This window comes from Corticium candelabrum, chromosome 5, assembly GCF_963422355.1.
Source record: "Corticium candelabrum chromosome 5, ooCorCand1.1, whole genome shotgun sequence".
NCBI classification, from domain to species: domain Eukaryota; kingdom Metazoa; phylum Porifera; class Homoscleromorpha; order Homosclerophorida; family Plakinidae; genus Corticium; species Corticium candelabrum.
This window is the reverse complement of record NC_085089.1, coordinates 2,840,949-2,862,955: the sequence shown is the minus strand read 5'-3', so window position 1 is coordinate 2,862,955 and position 22,007 is coordinate 2,840,949. Positions and strand designations below refer to the sequence as shown.

Below are 22,007 nucleotides of genomic sequence, written 5' to 3'. Positions count from 1 at the left end.
TGTTAGAACATTCTGGGTGCACACATGGAGTACCAGAATCAACCTCAGCCGGCTGATCAAAAGGAATACACAATGCTTTGGCGCCCATCAAAGCCTGACCCACTTCACTTGCGTCATCACTACAAACAAACGCTGCATATAATGTACAGAAAGCATGACAACAGTCTATCACTATACTGTTTTGCACTGTCCTTCTTGATTTTGTCCTCACAACTACCACAATACGGAGCTAGAACAAGCTACAAACAGAGCTACTTGTTTGCCGTTAGCAAGTAAAGACTACACAGTTGTGTACCTTTTTTTGATTAAGGTGACTCACAAATTCAATCCAGCTAGTAGCCATAGAAATGTTTGCATCACGAATCTCTTTTGCACTGCACACAGCCACCAACAAATAATTAACAAAATGCTCCTGAATTATTTACATATACCAACAGCATACTTTTTAAACATACAAGCTTGGATATCATCCAGTAAAGCCATAAGCTCCTTAACTGTTTGCTCGCCTCGTTTATGCACATTCTGGACTCACAGATAAAGAATAACACATCATGATACCAGAATACTAGAGAAATGACACTACCCTTTGGCCAGTATCACGTCGAACAGCAACGTACTGCTTGTTCTTGACATCACGAGGTCCAATTTCAACACGAACAGGAACACCCTATAGCATCCAAGACGACCAATATAATAAATATGAACAGTTTCCAGTACAAACTCATGCACAGACCTTCAGTTCCCAATGATTAAATTTCCATCCGGGCGAGTAATTGTCACGGTAGTCACCCTTGCACCGAATGCCAGCAACCTTGAGACTGGCAACAAAGTCTTCACACTGTTTCAACAACTCAACTCGTTCTTCATCCCTCAACTTGGCACTCAGACCACACGGAACTATAATCACCTACATACGTCAACCAACAAACAACATTCATTCTTTCACACAAAAGACTGGACGACCACAACTCAGGTAACTTACCTGTATACAAGCTACACGAGGAGGAAGTACAAGTCCTTTGTCATCTCCATGCACCATAGTCAAAACTCCTATTGTTCTGGTTGTGAGGCCCCAAGAATTTTGATATACAAATTCATGCTCTCCCTGCCAAATGTGTTACACCATAAATAGTAAATTGAAAACTCCAGTAGAATTTAAATCCCATACAGTCGTGGGGCTCTCAAATGCTATTTCAAACATCTTTGAAAAGTTTTGTCCAAGATGATGTGACGTTGCACCCTAACCATTTGCTATTTATAACAACTGTAATTGCTGTTTAGTCACAAGTATAATAACCTGTATTCCTCTTCCACTGGCAGAAATGTATCCTTCCACTGTAGTTGTGAAGTCTGCTCCTGCAAACTTTTCTTTCTCAGTTTTCTTTCCACGTATAACAGGAATAGCCAGCAACTCCTCATAAACACGTCGATACAGCTCTAGAATGGCGTAAACCTTCAAAAGGCAAGTGCAACCTTAGTTGTAGTTCAGTTACAAACAAATGTCAGTGGAAAGTAAAACAGAGCACCATAAATACATAGAGGCAACTTCTGATAATAATTTAAGCAATATCATAATCAATGCAAATGAGTAACTGACAATGGCAACGCACCTCTTCCACTGCTTCCTCCCTTGTCGCAAATGCTGAATGACCTTCCTGCCACAGAAACTCCCTTGTTCGAAGAAACGGCTGTGGCTGCTTAAACTCCCAACGCTATCAAAGTAGTTTACCGAGGCCACTAATGATTGCTGCTAATTAATATTATACATACAACAACATTATTCCATTGGTTGAGTTGCAGTGGTAAATCTCTGTGTGACTGGATCCACTTTGCATATGCAGGATACATGACTACATTTCAAGACGGTTATGTTGCCATATAAAACAATTCAACTCTAAATTTCTGTTATACTCACCGGTCTCTGAAGTAGGACGAATAGCAATAGGCTCAGCAAGCTCAGACTGCCCAGACTTCGTCACCCATGCTACCTATTCAAGCAGCGAGACTGTCTGTTGCATTTTATTAATTGACCTACAAAGTATTACAAACCTCTGGAGCAAAATCTTCAATATGAGTCTTCTCTCTCTCTAACGCACTCTTTGAAACAAATATAGGAAAGTACACATTCTCTACACCAAGCTTCTTGATTTCCATATCAAAAAAATCTTAAATAAGAAACATCCATAACTAACACATTCACAACATCAAATATGCACACAATACAAAAAGAACACATGCATACACTGATAGATACACAGTACATAGATCTGCATGAAAACAAACTCTGCAAAAGTTGCTATACCTTACAACCACCCAGTCTGTAATAACAGTTTCCTATCTCTCATAATTCATAGTACAAAACGTATGACACTACTTTCTCTGGTTTAAGTCATAATACAAATATTCCATCTTTCGTAATGACAGGATATTGTGTACCGTATTCCCTCACATAAAGGCACGTGCGCTTATAAGTGAACTGAATAAGCGCATGCGCCTATACCTCGAGTACAAGCGCATGCGCTTTTAGGCGAGGGATAATCGTGTTCGGACAGCATCTGTACACGCGACATGCATCGCAAGTCCTATTCCCTTGAATTTAAGCGTCAGCTTCTCGACTCTCTGAAAGTAAACGACGGAAATGTTTCAAAAACAGCAAAGCAGTACGGAGTCCATCGAAAAGTCGTGCAGAGGTGGCGACAGCAAGAGAGCAGGCTTGATGAAGCATCCGAGAGGTGAGACGTCCCTACACGCAAAAGATGTTAAGAAAGCGATGTTATGCTGCACAGTCGACTGGCTGCAATGTTGGGTGGAGAAGATGTTAGCGAAGAATTATCGCAGTCTAGCGACTCGGAGTCGGACACTAGCACGTGCACTGATAGCGATGAAGAGACACTTTTAGAAACTGATGAAGACGACTAGGACCTGTTCTCACTGTATGTTTACTGATGCATTAGCAAATACAAAAATTAAACAAAAAATTTTATACAAGCGCATGCGCTTATAAATGAGTTTTAAAAAGCGTTTTCTTCGGCAAGAAAAAATGCGCTTTCTCACTTATAAGCGCAAGCGCCTTTATGTGAGGGAATACGGTATGTAAAATTCACAATGCGATGGATGCTGTACAGGATGTGACACACCAAGAAAATGTCTCCTTTGTAATACAGATGTCATTCTAACCTTTGATTCTGTCCCAGATGCTGTACGACCAAGGTCTTAGAATGTAACAACCACTGACATCGTAGTATTCAATCATCTCAGCTTTCTTGATAACCTAGAAACAAACCCAATAAATGTCTTTCAAATGCAGTTGATTTCACAGATGCCTAAATACAGTGTAGGTAGCTGGCATCAACTATTAGTGACTATGAAAGTTCAGAGAGCAGTGACATCACTACAAAGTTATAACTAACTAGCTGCTTTGCTATAATCCGCACTACCTCACTTCATCCTACACGAGCGATAAAATGATCCGGCATTACATACACCATGGTAATTTCGCATGTTCAAGTATTCGTAATAAAGAAAACTTACATGACTAAGTATAATAACTATAAAACCTACTGTATTTGCTCCTTTGGAATCCATAGCCAATAAACATGTCTGATTTGCTTGTTTATACAACTTCCATGCAATTTCTGTATTGGTAATAACTAGTGTTCTCAATTTTTGTACTTTGGTTCGTCCAATGATTTGCTATATTAATTTTCAGCTATAGTATCCTAGCTGACTATTTTACCTCAATTGAATCAGCTAATTTTGATAACCAGTACATCTGGAGTACACGTATCTGTTGAGAGTTTGAGACTCCAGGTACTTGGTACATTATGATGGTCTACCTGAACTTCAATACTAACCATATCTGTTTCTTTGTCATCAGTGTGTAACAAACATAGATTAATGCCACTCATTTAGAGATAATTTAAATTTCTAAGAGAAGGCACAAAAAGCAGTTGCTAACATTGGTTACTATGTGCATTACAAATTCTACTTTATTCTTTGTAGGTTCAACCCACAAATAGGCCAATCAAATAAAATGAAAATATTCAATTTGTTTTGCCTTACTAGGCAACAGTCCTGCCAATAAAAATATGTCAAACAAATTCAAAAATTTCGGCATCACCTGTGAGTACCATTCACTGAAGTTCTCATTCTTCTTTACTTCCAAACCTAGTCTGCAAAACCCAAAAGCATGGGAGATGCTGGTAAAGAAGATAAATGTATTACTCTAACCTTGAAAGGTGTTTCCTGCCCTCATCATCTTCCTCAGATGGTGGTACTGCTTCTGCTGTTGCTTTAGGTTCTTTTGACTGCTTCTTCGCTGGTGCTTGCGAAGGCTTAGCTGTGGTGCCCTTTCCTTTCTTCTTGCCACTGCTACCAGACGACACATCTTCTCCAGTTAGATCTTTTAGTTGCTGCTTTAGTTCAAGAAGAACTTTGACCTCAGCATCAACTACATCCTGACGCAAAAACAACTGATTGCCTCAGCCTGTATTACTTTAATAATAATACTGTCAACAACACCAATACCAATAACTTCAGCAGGCACAAATATCAATGTCTTCATAATTGTTTAATAGCTAAAGTCACGTGTATTCTCATAACCTAATACACTAATCGTTGTAAAGTCCTAAATGCTTAAAAGTGTCCAAAAAGAAATCCTAAAGAAGATACTGCTGCAACGTCAACCAGAATCATTCTTGTAAGGGATCATAAAATTATCAACATTTCACGAGTGTAACGAAGTGCATGCAAGGGAGGGGTTATGGCCTCAGTACGCTGTATAAAAATTGATCGGTAGCAAATAGCTTGTGCTTCTTTGTCTGCTTTCCATGGCCAGAATTGCAGCATGCACTGTTCCTGTTCTAGTCCTGTATGTACGAGATTTGCTAACATGTACAACGATGGCAGCCCACTCCGGTTTTGTTCTAGAACAATGTCAGCCGTGCATAAAGAGCCAAGCTGTAGCTCCCATAACTTTTCCAATGTTTTCATCTTTGTCCACTTGAATGACCGGAAACCTCGAGATGACATCATTTGAGCAGGTCAACTTGGAATGAAAGAAGAACTGTATCGATGCAGAAGCGTTAAAGACCACATGTCAACCCTCTAATAGATGGAACCATGGTCAAGCTATTGAATTGCACACCAATAGTACGATTTGGGGAGAGGAAGGGGTCATCAGAAAAGCACGCACTTCTACACTCATGATTTTGTCAATAATTTCGAACAACTGGAAAGTGTGCACTATTGGCACACATGCCAATCAAACAATGAGTGCCCAATGATGCCATATTTAATGAATGAAATAATAGCAGTTACAAAGACAAAAACAATATGCTCACCCAAGTCTCATACCCCCATCCTTCCAATCCTGATCGAGTCATACATTTAAATTGTAAAGTAAACTAGCAAAACTATACTCTACAAAAGTGTTCTTTCTGTTGGATACTTCTCAATACGTTCACTTATTAGACTTAGACTACGACTCTGATAATGAATTGCTAATTGCACTACTCGCTTTGTATCTAAGTTTGCTAAAACTAAATAAGAATGGCAATATCTAAAAAAAGTAAGCCAAACAAGGTCATGTAAACACTTTCTCTAACCAAGAAAGGGTTTTTGAGGTTATTTTGATTTATTTGTTAGATTGGGATATCGAAGACAGAGTGTACACATTTCCTCTAACTGATTATCTGCTTTCTATACCAACTTATCCCACCCTTCACATTACTCCCTGTGTGCTCAAAAAGAAAGATATCATGCAATTACTAGTATATCACCAAATTGTTGTCAAGTTAGAATATTGATGCTTTAGATTGCACAACCACGAAGTTATTGAATTTAATCAGCGCATCTCTACTGTACTGTGCAATATTGACATTTCCGGTAACAGCTTTAAATAAACTAACTTAGCCAATAAGTTTTAATTACATACATTAATTAATCTATTGATTGACACTAAACTTCAAGTAGTTACCAAGTTCATACCTTTGCTGCAGCAGAAGTCTTTAATTCTCTAACTTTATCTCCCTGCTCTGAAATTCTCCTCTTAAAGTCATCGACTTCTATCCCACTAGCTGTGGCAGTTGGCTCCAATTTAGATACCTGTTTTCCACACACCATTTCAGTTACAAACTTTACCGTCTCAAAATCTACATTCTTACTTTGGATACCCCTTTAGCACTGCTAACAGCCTGATCAGTGGATGCACCAGCATCAGTTACCTTTTTGGCCTTTGAGCCTGATGTTGGAAGTGCTTTGGAGCGTCCATCAGGAATGGCGATTAGTTCACACGGAGCTTCAGCACTAGTGTACATGCTGGACAGCAAAGACACACTCGACCATCTTAACCACCCTAATTTTGTATGTTAAGACCTTGGTGGAACATAAGGTTGATCACAGATAAAGAACCCTTTCCGTTGGAGCTGTATAACGTCACTCTTCTTCAAAGATCTGAGATTTGGTTCACCATACATTTCAACAACAGTCTGCAAAGCAACAAATCAACCACAAAACATTGCTACTTCATGCACCATCTAACTTTAGAGTCATAATTGATGAAATCCTTGAAATTATCCTCTTTTGCAAGAACTCCTTTAGAAATGATGTCATCATAGTAAACACACTGTGTAGGGACAAGAGGAGCACTGTCCAGTTTTGGAAGCCAAGTCACTTTGGTAGTGTTCTTGTAATCCTGAACAAAAATAATAGAAATGTACTTAAATATCTACTTATCTATAGAATAATACAGTTCAGTGTGCATGCATCTGTGTGTCTACCCATGTGTCATGGATATCTGGTGGATGTGTGTCATTATATGTCTAGACAGCCTAAGCACAGTGTGGTATAACATAAGAACTATAAAGTTATAAGTGAATTACACTAGAAATCCTATGTAGCATATTCTAGGGCTAGATTATCAGACTACGTGAAGTAGAAGTACGTAGCATTACAAAATTTCTGCAGGTTTCCGCTAGTAAACATAGAAACAATCCTTAATTAATTACAAATCTTATGGCAAGTAAGATAAAGTCAACAGCAGTCTCACTTTTTCTACTTATTGCATTAAGTTGTATGATTAAGTAATAACTGTTTAACTTAATACTGACATTACTAGTTCATACCACGTCATCTGGTTTAAACTTCACTTCCAAACCAGTCACTACTCCATCACTACCCCTGCATAAATCATCTAGAGTTACAAACAATTAGATAGTCATACTCATACTCTTACATAACAATTTTTTCGACAACCACGTTGCCCCAGCTCATAAAAGTGACTGTCTCTCCCACAGTAAACGTTGATGCATCCTCGCCATCCACATATACAACAGTTGAATAGTGCAGTTCCTTTTTGTTGCCATTTGGAAACTATAACACAGAGTAAATACATCACTTAGTTGTTCTCGCAAATACTTTGTCCCACTCTGTAATGCTAATTCAGTTATGACATCATAACGCATCACTTCTGACTTGCAAAATTTATGCCTTAGAATTAATGTCCAAATAAAACACTGCCTGTCACGTGTAATCTACTCCAATGTACAAAAACGTAAATGTCAACCTTATGATCCACAATTGTTTTAGCTTACTAGGCAGACTCGCCATTGTGGAAATTGGAAAGTGCTAAAACATCATGTCTTCCGTAACATACTATTCCAAGTCTGATACAGCATTTTCTGAAGTCACTACCCTGTGCATTTCTTTTCCAAAAAAACAAACAATTAAAGACATATTCACTACTAGTGTAACCTGTAGATAAAGTGCTTTATAGCAAGCTATATAATTGCATTTAGATGACTTTTATACCCCATTTACACGAGCACGCATAGCAAGCCAAGCCGAGCCACCCCAGCCCATGCCAACCCAGTATTCCGGCCCGCATTTACACGACACACTCGATAGGAAGCCAATGCGTGTCATTAATGTGCCTTAGTTACTTAAGATTGACATAGCTCGCGTTAGCTCACATTTGCAATGGATAGAAGCCAAGCTGCTCGTGTTTTTCTTTATGGCTTTACAACAGTCACATCGAGAAATGCATAGGACACATACAAGACATCGTACTATTTATACGAGATGTATAGGTCGCAAAGCGACTGTTGCAGCAACAGAATTCAAAAGCTAAATTTCTTGCTCATCTTGGTCGCTCCATAATTGGATAGAACACAGAGTCTCCGTCTTGCTCCACCCTATTTGTACCAAATGAGCATGTGCGGCTTGTTTTCCAGCAAGCTATGCATTTACATGATGTACTTAACTCAAGCCAGCCTGCACTGGCCTGGCTAAAATACAGAGCTGCGCTGGTACGGCTTGGCCCACATTTACACATACCGTAGAAACTGAGCAAGCACGAGCTGGCCCGTTTACAAGTGCTCGTGTAAATGGGGTATTAGTAAAAGAGGCAAATTAGCATATCTAAAGACATGACAGTAGATTAACTAATTTTCAATGCAATGCGAAGTTCCTTCGTTTGCTGAGAATTCAAGTGAGATCTGAAATATAAATATGCGTGCACATGACAGCATCACTCTTGACATGAATAAAGAGTATATATGCAAATCTGCACTATAGTCATTTCTGTCAATAACATCTTAACCATCTTCAAACAAAATAAAAAACGTATGACTTATGTAAACATAAATTAGGTTTACATAAATTGTACATATTATTATTATTTTTGCTACAACAATAATCATAATTACTAGGTTTCAACTAAAGCCTGGTTTACAATTCGGTGCTGACGACGCTGGTGACAACGCTCAAGCAGACGTCATATCGAAAACACTCGCACGTTGCATCACGAGCGTCGTCAGCGTTGTCAGCATCGCCGACGCTAGACTTGAACTTGGATCAACTCTACAGTAGCGTCCAAACCGGAAGTACTCTAATGTCTACCGGGTGCACGTGTCTTTTGTGGACAAATCAGAGATCTAATCCAAGAGTGAAATAACTAAAAGTAAACTATGGAAGAGAAACTTATCAAAAGTGTATACATATAGGTATGGCTGATTGTGGCAGATCAAGTCATGGTAGCTAATTGAAAGCTACGAGTCAAAGAAACGGAACTTTGAAGAAGTCACATGACTTGCGAGGAGCGGTATGCTAACGGGGTTCTATTTGCCCCAAATCTCTGTGGCTGGCTGACTATGTACGCCAAAAAATGACCATATATGGATGTCATGCTTCAGGAATGTATGATATGCAAGCGAGTGACCAATCACGATGCATTATTCTTCTTTGTGTCGCATGCGGCAACGAGGGACAATGGTCGAGCAGCCAATCACTACGCGCTGTTCGACATGAGAGAACATCTAGCCAGAAAGACGTCAATTTTTGATCAGAAACAACAGAAACGTTGTATTTCAAGTAGCGCTACCTGAAAATCTATGAGCATCCAATCTTGCTGCTGTAGTACGCACAAACGTGAAGAGTAGTGCACGCATTACGTACGGAACTTCCTTGCTAATGCGCGTCGCCAACTACCGATACCGTAGCTAATGTATTCATTGAAGTGTATACTTCAATTGTAGTTGGGAATTTGTACTTCAAACAGAAGACATCCAAATAGTCTCGCGACTGTGCTGATATTAAAAATGGAGGCTCTAGGGCGAGGTGGAGCAAAGCGACTGGTGGTGTGGGAGCACCCAGCCGGCGGTACTGTGAACCACCCTTGCCGGAGTTGCCAACAGGAGTTGAGACAAAATTCATAGGGGCGGTAGCGCCGGCTTCTATCCTGTCTATGGTCAGTGGAAGAAGCAGTCGGCAGGCGCGGTGTTCGGATACACTCTGCAGCTGCGTACATACACGAGACTGGTTGGGAGAAAGATAAATTTGCTCCACTCCGGATAGAAGCTACTCCCAATGAGTATTGCTTCGTAGCTTTCATTTGAAGCAACGCTCGATGGAGGTTCACACATTACTAGTATAGATGCGAGGTGCAAGAAAAAAACTTGGAAAACGTATCGCACAAACTGGGCTCCTAGCAGCAAACTGCAAAAAAATGTGGAAGCGTCTTCACGACAACTCCATGCAGAGGAAATAAAAACATCACAGACTTTTGGTACGATTATTATGAGCATGCAAGTAGTGGCTCGTCACTGATGCTCATCAAATGATATTGTAAATGGTACAGAGTCAGCGTCAGCATTTTGACACCTAATCAGCATCTTCACCACCATTCTCGTCAGTGTCCTCATGAGCGTCACCAGTGTCCTCATGAGCGTCACCAGCGTCCTCACAAACGTTGCCAGCGTCCTCAGTGTCATATTGTAAACCAAGCTTAAGTTCCTTACAAATATGTCATCATCATCATGAGTCAGTTAACGCATCTACAACTGTTCATGACTTTGGCATGACTTGATAAGCTTTCTCCATACTGGTTGGTTTTTCGCTTGAGTTGCCATCTGTTATGATCAATTCCTTTCCACTCATATTCCTTGTTGCCGTATCTTTTGAATCTCAGTCTAGGTCTTCCATTTTTTAGTTTCTTTTTCCCCATGCATAGTTGCGAGTAAAGGAGTTGCCTGGGAAGTCTGCTGTTGTCCATCCTGTGTATGTGCCCAAACCATCATAAGTTTCTATCAATGAGCATTTCTATCATAAAAGATAGGCCAGCACGCCAGAGGATCTCTTCATTCCTGATCTTGTCAAACAGAGTAATATTCATGATTTGCCGCAGCTGTCTCATCATATATGCACGTAATTTGTCTAACTGATCTTTATAGACCATCCAGATTTCAGCTCCATACAGTAGGGAAGAAAGCACTATAGCCTGGTATACCTTACCTTTGACCCATATAGAAACATGCCTATTTTTCCACATCCTCTCCTGTAGCCTGCCAAATGCAGCGCTAGCTCTGCTCATTCTCACTGGCTGCCCGAGCAAGAGCCAGCCAGGGCAGATCTTGTTAACCAGGGCAACATCTGAGCCGGTATGGGAAACTTTTGCCTTTGTCATTCACAATAGAACTGCTTGCAAAATCACGAACTAGCTCTTGCAATTGGCTAGTATCAATCTTTTGGTACAACACTCACGCTGTCCAGCAGACAAAGACAGGCCAAGACATGCTGGCATCAGTGTCATACTGCAGTGGCTGGTCGGATGGTAGGTTATTAATCGTGGGAGGGTAAAGCCACGGGTCACCATCTGGGAATGGTCCCTTACAGACCTTGCAACAGATATTTTATTTCATTGTACAAGGATGCCAGACTCACCCACCACGTCAGAAGAATCTGGCGGGGTTGTCAGTTTAGTCGCCGACGGCCCAACCCATGCCACAGATTGTACCGGTTTCATGGCTACCGGTAGCAAGCGAGCCAGCACCTGACCTGACAAGAAAATTAGATCAACTTTTCAAATACTTTTCTTGAGTTGCCTAAAACCTCATTCTTTAATGAGCACTTCAAACTAGTGATTAGTGCAGAACTATAATTTTAACTTAATTCTTACAACACAGAGCAATACACAAGTATGTCACCTTTGGATGTTTTGGAATCTCTTTCGTGCTACCACCAGTATAGCCTTTGACTGTCACTTCAACAGCTTTCTCTTTCACAACAGCAGTGCATCTCTCTGCCACAGGATCAATAACCTACAGCAGCAACACAAATGACACCATTGCCATGGCAACAACAAATGTAAGACAACTAACCTTTCTATTGAATGCCCAAATCTTGTCCCACTCCATTGTCACGTTGGCCTTTGATGAACCCTGACTCAAATGCAGAAAAGAGTACGGACACTATGCTACCAAAAAAGTAGCCAAATAGAAAATACCTGAGCAATAATAAACTGCCGCAACCCTTCAACACTCATTCCTCTTCGCATAACACCTCGAACTGTAGGAAATCGAGGATCATCCCTACGAATCAGTCACATAAGCTACTCCTCTTGGTAGTTCTATTTCTAGTATCATACCAGCCATCTACTAAGCCCTGCTCCACAAACCAAGTCAGTTTTCGCTTTGACAGAACAGTGTGCTGCAGATTTAATCGGCTGTACTCCCAGATGTATGGCTTTCGCAAGCCTAATGAAAATATATATCTTATAGTCCATCAACTACTACAAACAACTAACAAGTTACTATCATTATCATTCATTCAGTTATTCTTTCTACGTCGATTACTTGATTTCATTGTGTTTGCTTTCTTGTACAAGGCAATTAGAAGTAGAAATCGTGTACTTTTAGTTGACAGATTATGAACTATCTACCACTAAACGTGGAAGTATTTCAATTTACCCAAAGCATCTAAAATCCAATAGTATTGCTCATCTCTGTCATGGTATTCCATTGTTCGTAGGGCATGAGTCACACCCTCTACACTGTCTACAATGGGACATGCAAAGTCATACGTTGGATAAACTCTATGGAAAAACACAACAATCACAATGCAACACAAGAATTAATCAAAGTCATAAATTACTTGTATTTAGTTCCTGTCTGGACGTGAGGTTCCAGTTTGCAGCGAAACAAAGCCGGATCTCTCAAGCAGCCATTGTCTGATGCATAATCAATCTTTGCTCTTAAGCAGCATTTGAGTCCTTTCTCGTTTCCAGCCTTCATGTCTTCCCACAACTGCAAGTTGCTTGATACAGCTAAAACGTACAACATGCAACTTACTAATTCTAAACTTTGGCAATTTCCCTTCATAAATTATACAGTGGTACAAGAGAAAAATGCCATAAATCATACTTGTAAAGAGTAAGAATAAAATTCCCACCTACCAACATTCTGCATAACCTCTTGCTTTTATGTGGAATGTGAAATACACATCAAGTATTCGTACCTTCATGTCTGGGTTTAAGGGCAGCATTTCCACTAGCTCTTAAACCGGTTTAACAAGTGGTTTAAGTTAAACTGGTTTAAGGATTGACCTGTTTTCATCTGCACTAAACCAGTATACTTTAAACCTATTTACTATTCTATTGATAGGCAATTGCCTCAAAAGACGGAAGTGTCGTCAAATAGAAGAGAGACAATCAGCAGCTACTGCAAGTACCTAAATGCTAAATTTGGAGTCTCAGTTACACCCGACTATGGCTACAGAGCAGTACAATGTATCACAGCAAGTGTCATTCCAGGAATACTGCACCATTGCAAATGAATAGTACCTCACATATCCCGGATATGCAAGTCCTTAGTGGAAACATTCACTTTCTTGAACTGGTTTAGTTTATGAACTCGTTTAGGCTAAACTAGTTTAATGCCAAGCTAGTGGAAACACAGCCTAATACTCACAAAATTGAAATTGACACACCAAATGACACTTTGGTAAGTTCTGCTTGCTGTATTTACTCTAGTTTGGTTGTTCCAAACCAACTTTGTCAACAAGCCATGTCAGTTGCTCAGGAAGAACCACTGACAGTAGTTTATATGACAAACAATTAATGTACAACCCCAGGTTATGTCACCATTGTTTTGTCATTAGTAGCATCTCAGCAAGTGAACAGCACTAACTGCACATATCTCACTCTGACTTGCTGAGAACCATTCGCTGTTATGAAGTAGCCACTTCTAAAGCTTGCCTGATACTTCCACTGGTTGAAGAACATACCCAAAACAGCCACAAAATCACCTAACTGGTCATCTCACCTCTCCCATAAAAGTCAAAGTTTTCCTTCTGACTAATTTTACAAAACGGACGAATGAAAAAAAAACCATTCACCAGCTTGCCAATACCTTCCTGACATAAACTGCTACCCACATGTTTCACTAATATCTTACTGCTTTCTCTGTGGCGAGATGGAACTCGCTGCTCTCTTTCCTTCTGCATCTCTTCTTGTGGTGTGTCATCTACATATGCTAGGCTTTTCTTAATCATATCCTCAGCACATTGCAGCAGGTAGTCAAAATGGTCTGATGTGCGAGAAAAGTGATCATAATGCACTTGTAGCTGTCGAAGATCATCAAGTATAACCTGGTACATGACACACAAACAACATGAGACCTGAAGTGCCAAGGTTTATTATCACATGCATATATACACACACTCATGCAAGCACACACACACACACACACACACACACACACACACACACACACACACACACACACACACACAGCACAGCACAGCACAGCACAGCACAGCACAGCACAGCACAGCACAGTACACAACAAAAACAAAAACAATGCACCAGCTCAATTGAGTAGCACTTACTACACAACACAACCCCCAACTCAATAGTAATATATCGCTAATTCATTAATAAACATTTATGACAAACAATCAAAGCTGATTTACAAGCCACCAGCATACCGCAAAACTACTAGTAATTCACATTAGCTTACTTCTTCAAAGTCGGCTTTCTCCTTAACAGGATTTGTGTCATCAAACCTCATTATCAACTTTCCAGAAAACGTCTGCTGGTAATACTGATTAAGCAATGCTGCCTTTGCATGACCAATGTGAAGAAATCTACAGCAATCAGTCACAATCTAACATCCTCAAGTAGAACAATCAACAACATTACCCGCTTGCTTCTGGAGGAAATCTTACAACAACATTGCCCTCTGATGCTCCAGGAAGATCAACAAACTTGCCTTTGTCCTCAGGCTTAGCCTAACACGAAAACATAGCATCCAACATCAAAGTCTACTAATGACTGTCCATTTTTCATCTTACTAAAGGTTCATCTTGTTCTGGCTGGTTAGCAACTCCTTCCTTGAAAGCTGGGAGATCACCACATCGTCGATACCAGGCATGAGCATGCTCATAATCATCAAGAGAACTTAACATTGAACTGTTGACTAAAAATGCATTCTATATATACAAACTTCAAATCAGTAATGTAGACTGGATGCTGTAAAAAACCTTGTATTGATGACCATACTACAACGTCTGCCAGGGACACACGGTTTCCTACTAAAAATGGTCTTTGACCAGCTGCAGTATTGACAGTATCTAGAGCATGATTGATTCCTGAATAATTTTCATTACCACAGTTGACAAGACTAAACTCCAACCACTGATCAATCTGTACACGGTGTGACCAACATAAAGCTCCAAGTGACTAGCAACACAAGTCTGTAAATTAGCACGTTACCTGGCTAGCTTCCAATGGTGTATAGCCATAAAGACCAGCTGCTGGTGCGAGTCGAACAAGATAACGTGTCACACACAAGTTTCCAGACAGTGAGACATCGCTAAAACAGAAGACAGCTTACTACCTACATGCCATTGCCATGCAGTAGTACTGTAGTAACATAAACCTATCAGAATAACCTGCTGACAGTATTAGTCTGATACACTTCTAGTTGCCTTTATTTGCTGCTACCTCCAACACAGCTCAGTTTATTAGCACATCCAAATTCACCTCTTGCCATTCTTCAGTCATACTACATTTATTAATTATAAAATGTAACATTACTCCAAAATATAATTTGAGAAATCCTTAAGAGTAGCCAAAAATATGCAAACACACAATTTATTATGTTTTGAATACGGTAGTGGTAGCACACCAAGTCTTTACTGCCCTAAATTGCTATATTGCATAAATCGGACATCTTGATCAAGCTGGAGATAAAAATAGTCCGGACAAATATAGAGGCATAACGATCTCGTCAGTGCTGATAAAATTATTAGAGAAAATTACCATGGCAAAATATCAAGAGTCTGGCAAACAAACAAGCAACCATTCAGCTTCAAGACTTGTCATGGATGTGACATGTCTACGCTCTTGTACAGGAGTCTACTAATTATTTTCTTGAAAATGGAAATGAGATTGTATCTGGATGCTTTCTTGACTTATCGAAAGCATATGACAAAGTTAATCATGCTCTATTGTTTATAGAGCTGATGGAATGGCATACACCTACTTTTATCGTAAAATTTCTGAGGAACGGGTATAATTATAAGAACAAGAACTGTATGTGAAATAAAACTCGTCAAAATCAGCGTCTTTCAAAGATCTAATAAAGTTTGCCAAGGCAGTGCACTCTCTCCTGTATTGTTTAATGTTTACATTGATGACCTTATTACTGGATTAGAACAATAGGGAGCAGGTGTTTGAATCAATGGGAGGTTTAGTGGTGGAATCGCATATGCTGATGATTGATCGCTTCTGTCTACAAGCAGGGACAGCATGCAGAGGTTACTGAAGATCTGCGGAAGTTTTGCAAGAGACCACTGCCCTAAATTTAAACTTCAGAAAAGGAAATTAATCAGTTTCAGGAAGAGGCAATCCATTTACTGTAAAGAGACAAATTTCTCCATCAATGGAGAGCATCTGCTTGAAGTGCATGATGTCACTCATTTAGGTCATAAATTATCGGCTTTTGCGAGAGAACCACTGGTACAGTGGAAAAGCAGTGTTGTAAGTTCTACTTCTCATTATACTCAATTCTAGGGTCTGTCAAAGGTGTGGCTGGTAATCCTACAGTTTGGCCAACGATAATGTACTCTATACTGTTACCTGTATTGGGATACGGATGCAAACTCTGGGATTTCGGACTGGGAAGTACTGAACGGTTACTACATCAAGCTTGAGGAAGAGGGTATGGTAAAGGACTTGGGATCTCAAACAGAACATCCTCGCGGGGAAATTCTTGGGAAACCTATCAGGGAAGCTCCATATCTATTGCGTGCCAGCCAGCTCTCTTTCTTATGAAGAGCAGTTCATTCTAATAATGACTTAGTGAGCGGGTTCATTCTGGATACTCATGGTAGTCTGTGGTAATCAGTGGACAACGAGACAAGGAAAAGAATCATGGTGTTGTCCTACATGACTTCGAGAGCTGGATTAAAACTTAATTTATGTCTGTTTATTCTTCTATGTGTATTCTTCTACGACTACATATTTTTACTTGTTATGCGTACATATCTTGTCTTGCCTAGAGCACTGTCACTGTAGCGGTACCCTGCCCTGTGGGTGGTAGTAATTTGACTTTATACATTTACACTTATTACGCAAAGAAAATGCAAAAAATAACTTCGCCAGTTGTCCATTATTTGGCAAGTTTTCAATGTTCTAATTGTTAGAATAATAATTGTTAGCGTGCGCTAGTTTTTGTATAACCACGTTTACTTACCGCATGTTAGAACATACCATACACTCATTGCGCTATGCATCGTACACTCCAGCCAGCGTATTTTGCAATCTACACATTTGCTGTTGTCATTGTATTCACTCGAGCCAGAGCTTTGTCTCTAGCATCCCCATCTCAGAGTCTTCCCACATAATAAACGTCATGCATGGCCTATTCGTGGAGACATGATGCCACTTCCGTGAAGAAGATGCACCTTCCGTGACACACGGACAAACGCACAAATGCATAAGCGAACCGGTGTGAGCCTGATTACTCCGACTGCAGCGGGAACATCTTGCACTGTACCAGTTGTGGGTATTAGAGAATGACATACAGTGGCTGGCAAATACATCTAACATTCATGTCACATTCTCATACTCGGTTCATCAAATAAACAAACTCCAGCGCGACTCATTTTAGAATGCCAAAGTCTCGTTTCTAGCTGTCAGAAGCAGTCTAGGAGAATCCGACTTGACCGGTCAATCTCGACCAACCCACCGCGTTTCACAACGATCCGAGACCAGCATTGTGTCAATCTGGCACGAGACAGACATCCAGATGGAAGCGGGGTTCGCATATTATAGTACAGGATTATAGGTTCAAGTCATTTAGGTGGAATACTGTAAGTGAATGTTATTTATTGTTACGCTGATCCAAAAATACTCAATAAATACATGTTTGCAAACTTAAAGGTGCCCGTTCACGATTCTCGCTCACGTGCAGACACACCCACACAAGCATGAAATCATGCCACGATTTCAAATTAAGATAAAACATCTTAGGGTGCACCATGTCCTATGACACACAGGATAAAGAGAAATGCGAATCGCATTCCTACCTGCCACAGCAGTTTTGCTACTCATATTTGACATTTCAAGAAAGCTAACGACAAGTGTGTAGGTTCTTTATGCACACATTTACCATTTACCATATTGAGATAGCTTGCTGCTGAATGACAAAATGTTTTCTTGATCGTTTCCTTGTTGCACATGACTTGGAAACAAGTGTAGCACAGAGCATTATAGTAACAGTCTCCAAAACTTGGAGAGTGAAAGAAGCCATGGAGAGGTGCCAGATGCCACCAACAACACGAATAGTGCATCAACCTTTACATGATATCTACAAGGACTGGCTAGAATTAAGGAATAGCCTACACTTAGCGGTAGAGTGCAGTAGCAATGCTTCTTCTACAGAAATTCAACAACTGCAAGTCAGATGTATGCGTTGGTACACACTAATAAGCTAATACAGAACTTCATACATGAGGTGTTTCGAATGCCATCATAATAGTGCTCTGTGCTCCACCCATTTTGGGATCTCGTGCAACAAGGAAAAAATCAAGAAATCGCTTTGTCATTCACCAGCAAGCTATCTCAAACTGGTAAATGGTACATGTGTAGATAAAGGCACACTTTCAAGTTTGTGTAGGTGTGTCTGGGCATGCACATGAATTGTGAGCGGGCACCTTATAACATAAAAAGTCTCTCTTGAGAATAATGCAATTTCATAAAAAGAAGTTGATGACATTCACAAGTCCTCAGTGTTTGTAGTATATTATCATGCTGTTTATTGAAACGATACGTGTTTCCATGAATGCTGCCCCGTGGGGCACTATTTTTCATAGTTCTGAAACATGGAGCATTATTATTTCGCAAGCCAAGAGACTGTTGCATTGCTCGTTTGCATTCTATCACATACACGACACAAACAAACTACTGTAATCTAGTCTTACAGTCTTAATGATGCATATCCTGATTACTTTTGTTCTCACATGAGTCGTATTCCTGGTCTGTTGCATGCTTTGAATCTTCATCGGCAGTCAGTGGTCCTTTCTGAGTGGTCAGTTCATCTCAAACATACACATTGATAGACACGCATGCATATAACTGAGTTTGAATACTACCTCAGTGGGGCACTCATCAAGCATAGGCCATTATTATTTTGTTATAGGCTCACTATGGGTATTATTTGAGCATGAGGCACAATTTGAGCATAGGGCACTATTCGCAGAAATACGGTATAAGCATCTGATAAACACAGCATTGTCGTAAACAGTGATACAGATCGGTAACAAGGTGAACAATGGCAGCATTAGTGATCTCAGTGGGCAGATTGAAACCAGTCTCGCTCCGCCAAAGATTAAAAATCTGAGACTAGGCTGAGTCTAACATACATCATTTACTGTGTGACAAAGTAGGTAGAGTTAATTTACAAGTTTCTTGAACATACACATACATAATAAACAATACAAATTATCCCATCTAAAATGCATACCAAGCCTCTTTCTCTTTGCACACAAAGGGCCACAGTACAAGGCTGATACAAAATGATGTCACTTATCCAAAAACTTCCGTTCCCTGACCCGTTCATAACTCTGAATAGTCCAGATAACTGACGCCTAATTGCCACACCCACATAAAAGGTCTGGACTCAAACTATGCAGCATTTTTTAGTGCAACAGTTGACTTGCAGCTGAGAGCCAAAAGTCTGCAGTTTGTCCTTAGTTTTCATGATGTCACACAGTTGACTTTGTAATTCCATAGTCTTAATCAATGCTAGAGTAGCTCCAGCGGTCTGAAGCTATAAATCATGAGGCTCTTAGCTCTTTCAACATTGTCATATCACGGATAAGAACACACGTACTTTGATGCTCATGTGCATTACAGTTTTGTGCATACAAAGCGACAGTGAGTCAGAGGCACAAGTCACCTGTGTTGGAATAAGTAACATTCCTCCTGTATTGCCATTCTTCCTTCTTCCTGTTATTACAAATCTGAAGACCCACTTTCACTGTACATGTACAGTACCAATCTGTGTAGCCCTTCAGGTACAAATGCCAAAATTTACCATACTCTAAAGCAAGTACAAATAAATGTGCAATCACTGTGTAAGACAAAAAGATCATGTCCTGGGTAGTCAGGCAAGAGCAGATAATTTTACAAATGATGACAGATGTCATGAGTAATATGGAACAAGGAAATATGAAACGAGAATTTCCTAAGATATCTCCTAGGAGATTGAGCAGAGAGATCGTTTCTTAGGTTTAGGTTTGGCCACTCCAATATGATTCATTGTTTCCCATAACAACAGGAAGCCTAGAAAGATGCGAGCAGGGTTCATTGCTGAGTGTAGCGAGGCTTCTAATCCGGGTCACACAACAGAATGGGGCGTGGTCCTATATGGCTCTCCATCGAGCTTTTGGTGTGTGTGTGTGTGTGTGTGTGTGTGTGTGTGTGTGTGTGTGTGTGTGTGTGTGTGTGTGTGTGTGTGTGTGTGTGTGTGTGTGTGTACACAAATCTCATATTTTTCCTCCCCACGACCATGTTTGATGATAGGACCTACCTTTAAAAAATTGTGTTTCCGTGTCCGACTACAGATGAGTCTAAGAACGATTTGTCTAAGTGAGCAAACGACGACGAAAACACTTCATGAACTTCTGTCGCCCCATCCTTTTGTATTGTAGCAAGGCATTGTGTGTTACACTCTACCACTGTTGTTACAATGAAACTGAGTGCATACCTAGACTGTACATTTCAATTATCTTGATCACGATCGCAAAACGACGACTACCTATACCAGGCCTAGACACGTAATCTAAACTACTAGGAAGTTTGCATGTTTACTTCCATGACAGGGTTTAACAAATACGTATTGTCTAGCTAGGACTCGGCATTTCAGTAGATGGTCTGAAAACTTTGTTGGACGTGTTAATTAATTACGAATGCTACGGATGCTACGAATACCGTACAACTAGTTAGTCATTATTCATTAGGGCAGACCACTTAGATGTTCCAAGCATACAAAATGGCCTCGAAAGCATGTTTTTAAAAATGGACTGGAATGACTGCCAAGTCCAAGTCCAAGTCTACTCTAGCCTTTTTCTCCTTGTTAGCTAATGCATAAGATCATATGACACATCAGACATGCTACTAGTAGGAATGCGCTGTTGTATAAAATCTTAGAAGAATAAAGAAAGGTGTGTTCCGGTTCACTTGTACTGACAGTATTCCATGAAAGGAAAGTCCTTTTGGTTGACAAGCACACCATGGAAACGTTCACGATCGCCATTGAGTCAGATGATTATGTCACATTTTTAATAATAAACACATGATCAAATATGAACAAAATGATGCAGTCCTAAAAAAGGATGCGGGCATAGAGAGTTAGGGCTGGGGTTGATCTCTCAAGATCATGTCCGATTTCCTAGAAAATTTGGAACAGCCGTTCCCCGTGTCCCGCTTTCGCGATTTCCTGTTACACAGGCTGATCCAGTCTACTACACTATACTGAAATTCCGTGCTGTCTGCAGCCTGATATTATCATGAAACTCCTGCTCATTATCAGGCTGCATTGACATATTGAGTCTATAGCCTTGTGACTATTGCACACTACCTTAGCATAAAAAGCAAGTCTCAACAGTGTTCATCATTAGTCTCGCGCAGCCAGCCCTCCCACTTTCGATTTCCGTTGGTGGGGAGTAAAAGGGGGGAGCTGGTTGTGAGGATTATTTCATGCAGATATGTAGACAACGATAGAAGTAGACCATAGCAGTAAGTCGCCTTTTAGAGAAAATGATTGACTAAGTTCACAAAATCGCTCTACAACATTCGGAAATGCCCCACATACACGAGTACCTTGTATTCTACCCCGCCAGCTCCCAGCGCTGGCCACGTGTAGAGAGCCAACTCATTTATTTAGTACCTCAGCCAGTCCGTCTACAGTGTAGTACAATTAATCCTAGTACCTGTCTACTTGAACACACGTATTGGACGTCCACTCCAAAGTAGTAGGAATATGCTCTCGCACAGACGCAGCTGCAATGAGCACAGCTGTGGAGTACAAACAACGTGAAAGCAGGACAACATGTGAATTCAAATTAAATTTTTAGCATGTACCGAGAGGCTGAGAACTCTTGCTCACTGACACCCTCAGAGAATCCATTGCACAATTCCACGCTATTGTTAGGGCCAGGAAGCGCAC

At 40.3% G+C, this 22,007-nt stretch overlaps 1 protein-coding gene across 1 annotated transcript in view; it reads right to left on the bottom strand.

The window, feature by feature from the left end:
- LOC134179503 (bifunctional glutamate/proline--tRNA ligase-like) overlaps positions 1–22,006 on the bottom strand; it is a 22,138-nt gene extending 132 nt beyond the window's left edge. The window contains exons 1-36 of the mRNA XM_062646415.1: positions 21,923–22,006; positions 21,772–21,856; positions 15,047–15,146; positions 14,815–14,977; positions 14,626–14,750; positions 14,474–14,562; positions 14,292–14,418; positions 13,728–13,920; positions 12,427–12,598; positions 12,243–12,367; positions 11,921–12,029; positions 11,780–11,864; positions 11,655–11,714; positions 11,481–11,594; positions 7,235–7,371; positions 7,125–7,179; positions 6,542–6,694; positions 6,376–6,488; positions 6,165–6,318; positions 5,989–6,105; positions 4,231–4,457; positions 4,121–4,172; positions 3,178–3,271; positions 2,050–2,165; positions 1,916–1,988; positions 1,771–1,850; positions 1,611–1,712; positions 1,298–1,453; positions 1,169–1,240; positions 983–1,105; positions 734–907; positions 584–667; positions 443–522; positions 296–374; positions 178–239; positions 1–119 (exon numbers count right to left, since the gene is read on the bottom strand). The exon at positions 1–119 is cut by the window's left edge and continues 132 nt beyond it. Of these exons, the coding sequence (XP_062502399.1) occupies positions 1–119; positions 178–239; positions 296–374; positions 443–522; positions 584–667; positions 734–907; positions 983–1,105; positions 1,169–1,240; positions 1,298–1,453; positions 1,611–1,712; positions 1,771–1,850; positions 1,916–1,988; positions 2,050–2,165; positions 3,178–3,271; positions 4,121–4,172; positions 4,231–4,457; positions 5,989–6,105; positions 6,165–6,318; positions 6,376–6,488; positions 6,542–6,694; positions 7,125–7,179; positions 7,235–7,371; positions 11,481–11,594; positions 11,655–11,714; positions 11,780–11,864; positions 11,921–12,029; positions 12,243–12,367; positions 12,427–12,598; positions 13,728–13,920; positions 14,292–14,418; positions 14,474–14,562; positions 14,626–14,750; positions 14,815–14,977; positions 15,047–15,146; positions 21,772–21,856; positions 21,923–21,968 (4,015 nt within the window). The 5' untranslated portion in view covers positions 21,969–22,006. The remainder of the gene's footprint in view (positions 120–177; positions 240–295; positions 375–442; positions 523–583; positions 668–733; positions 908–982; positions 1,106–1,168; positions 1,241–1,297; positions 1,454–1,610; positions 1,713–1,770; positions 1,851–1,915; positions 1,989–2,049; positions 2,166–3,177; positions 3,272–4,120; positions 4,173–4,230; positions 4,458–5,988; positions 6,106–6,164; positions 6,319–6,375; positions 6,489–6,541; positions 6,695–7,124; positions 7,180–7,234; positions 7,372–11,480; positions 11,595–11,654; positions 11,715–11,779; positions 11,865–11,920; positions 12,030–12,242; positions 12,368–12,426; positions 12,599–13,727; positions 13,921–14,291; positions 14,419–14,473; positions 14,563–14,625; positions 14,751–14,814; positions 14,978–15,046; positions 15,147–21,771; positions 21,857–21,922) is intronic.
- Between the last annotated feature and the right edge of the window lies 1 nt (position 22,007).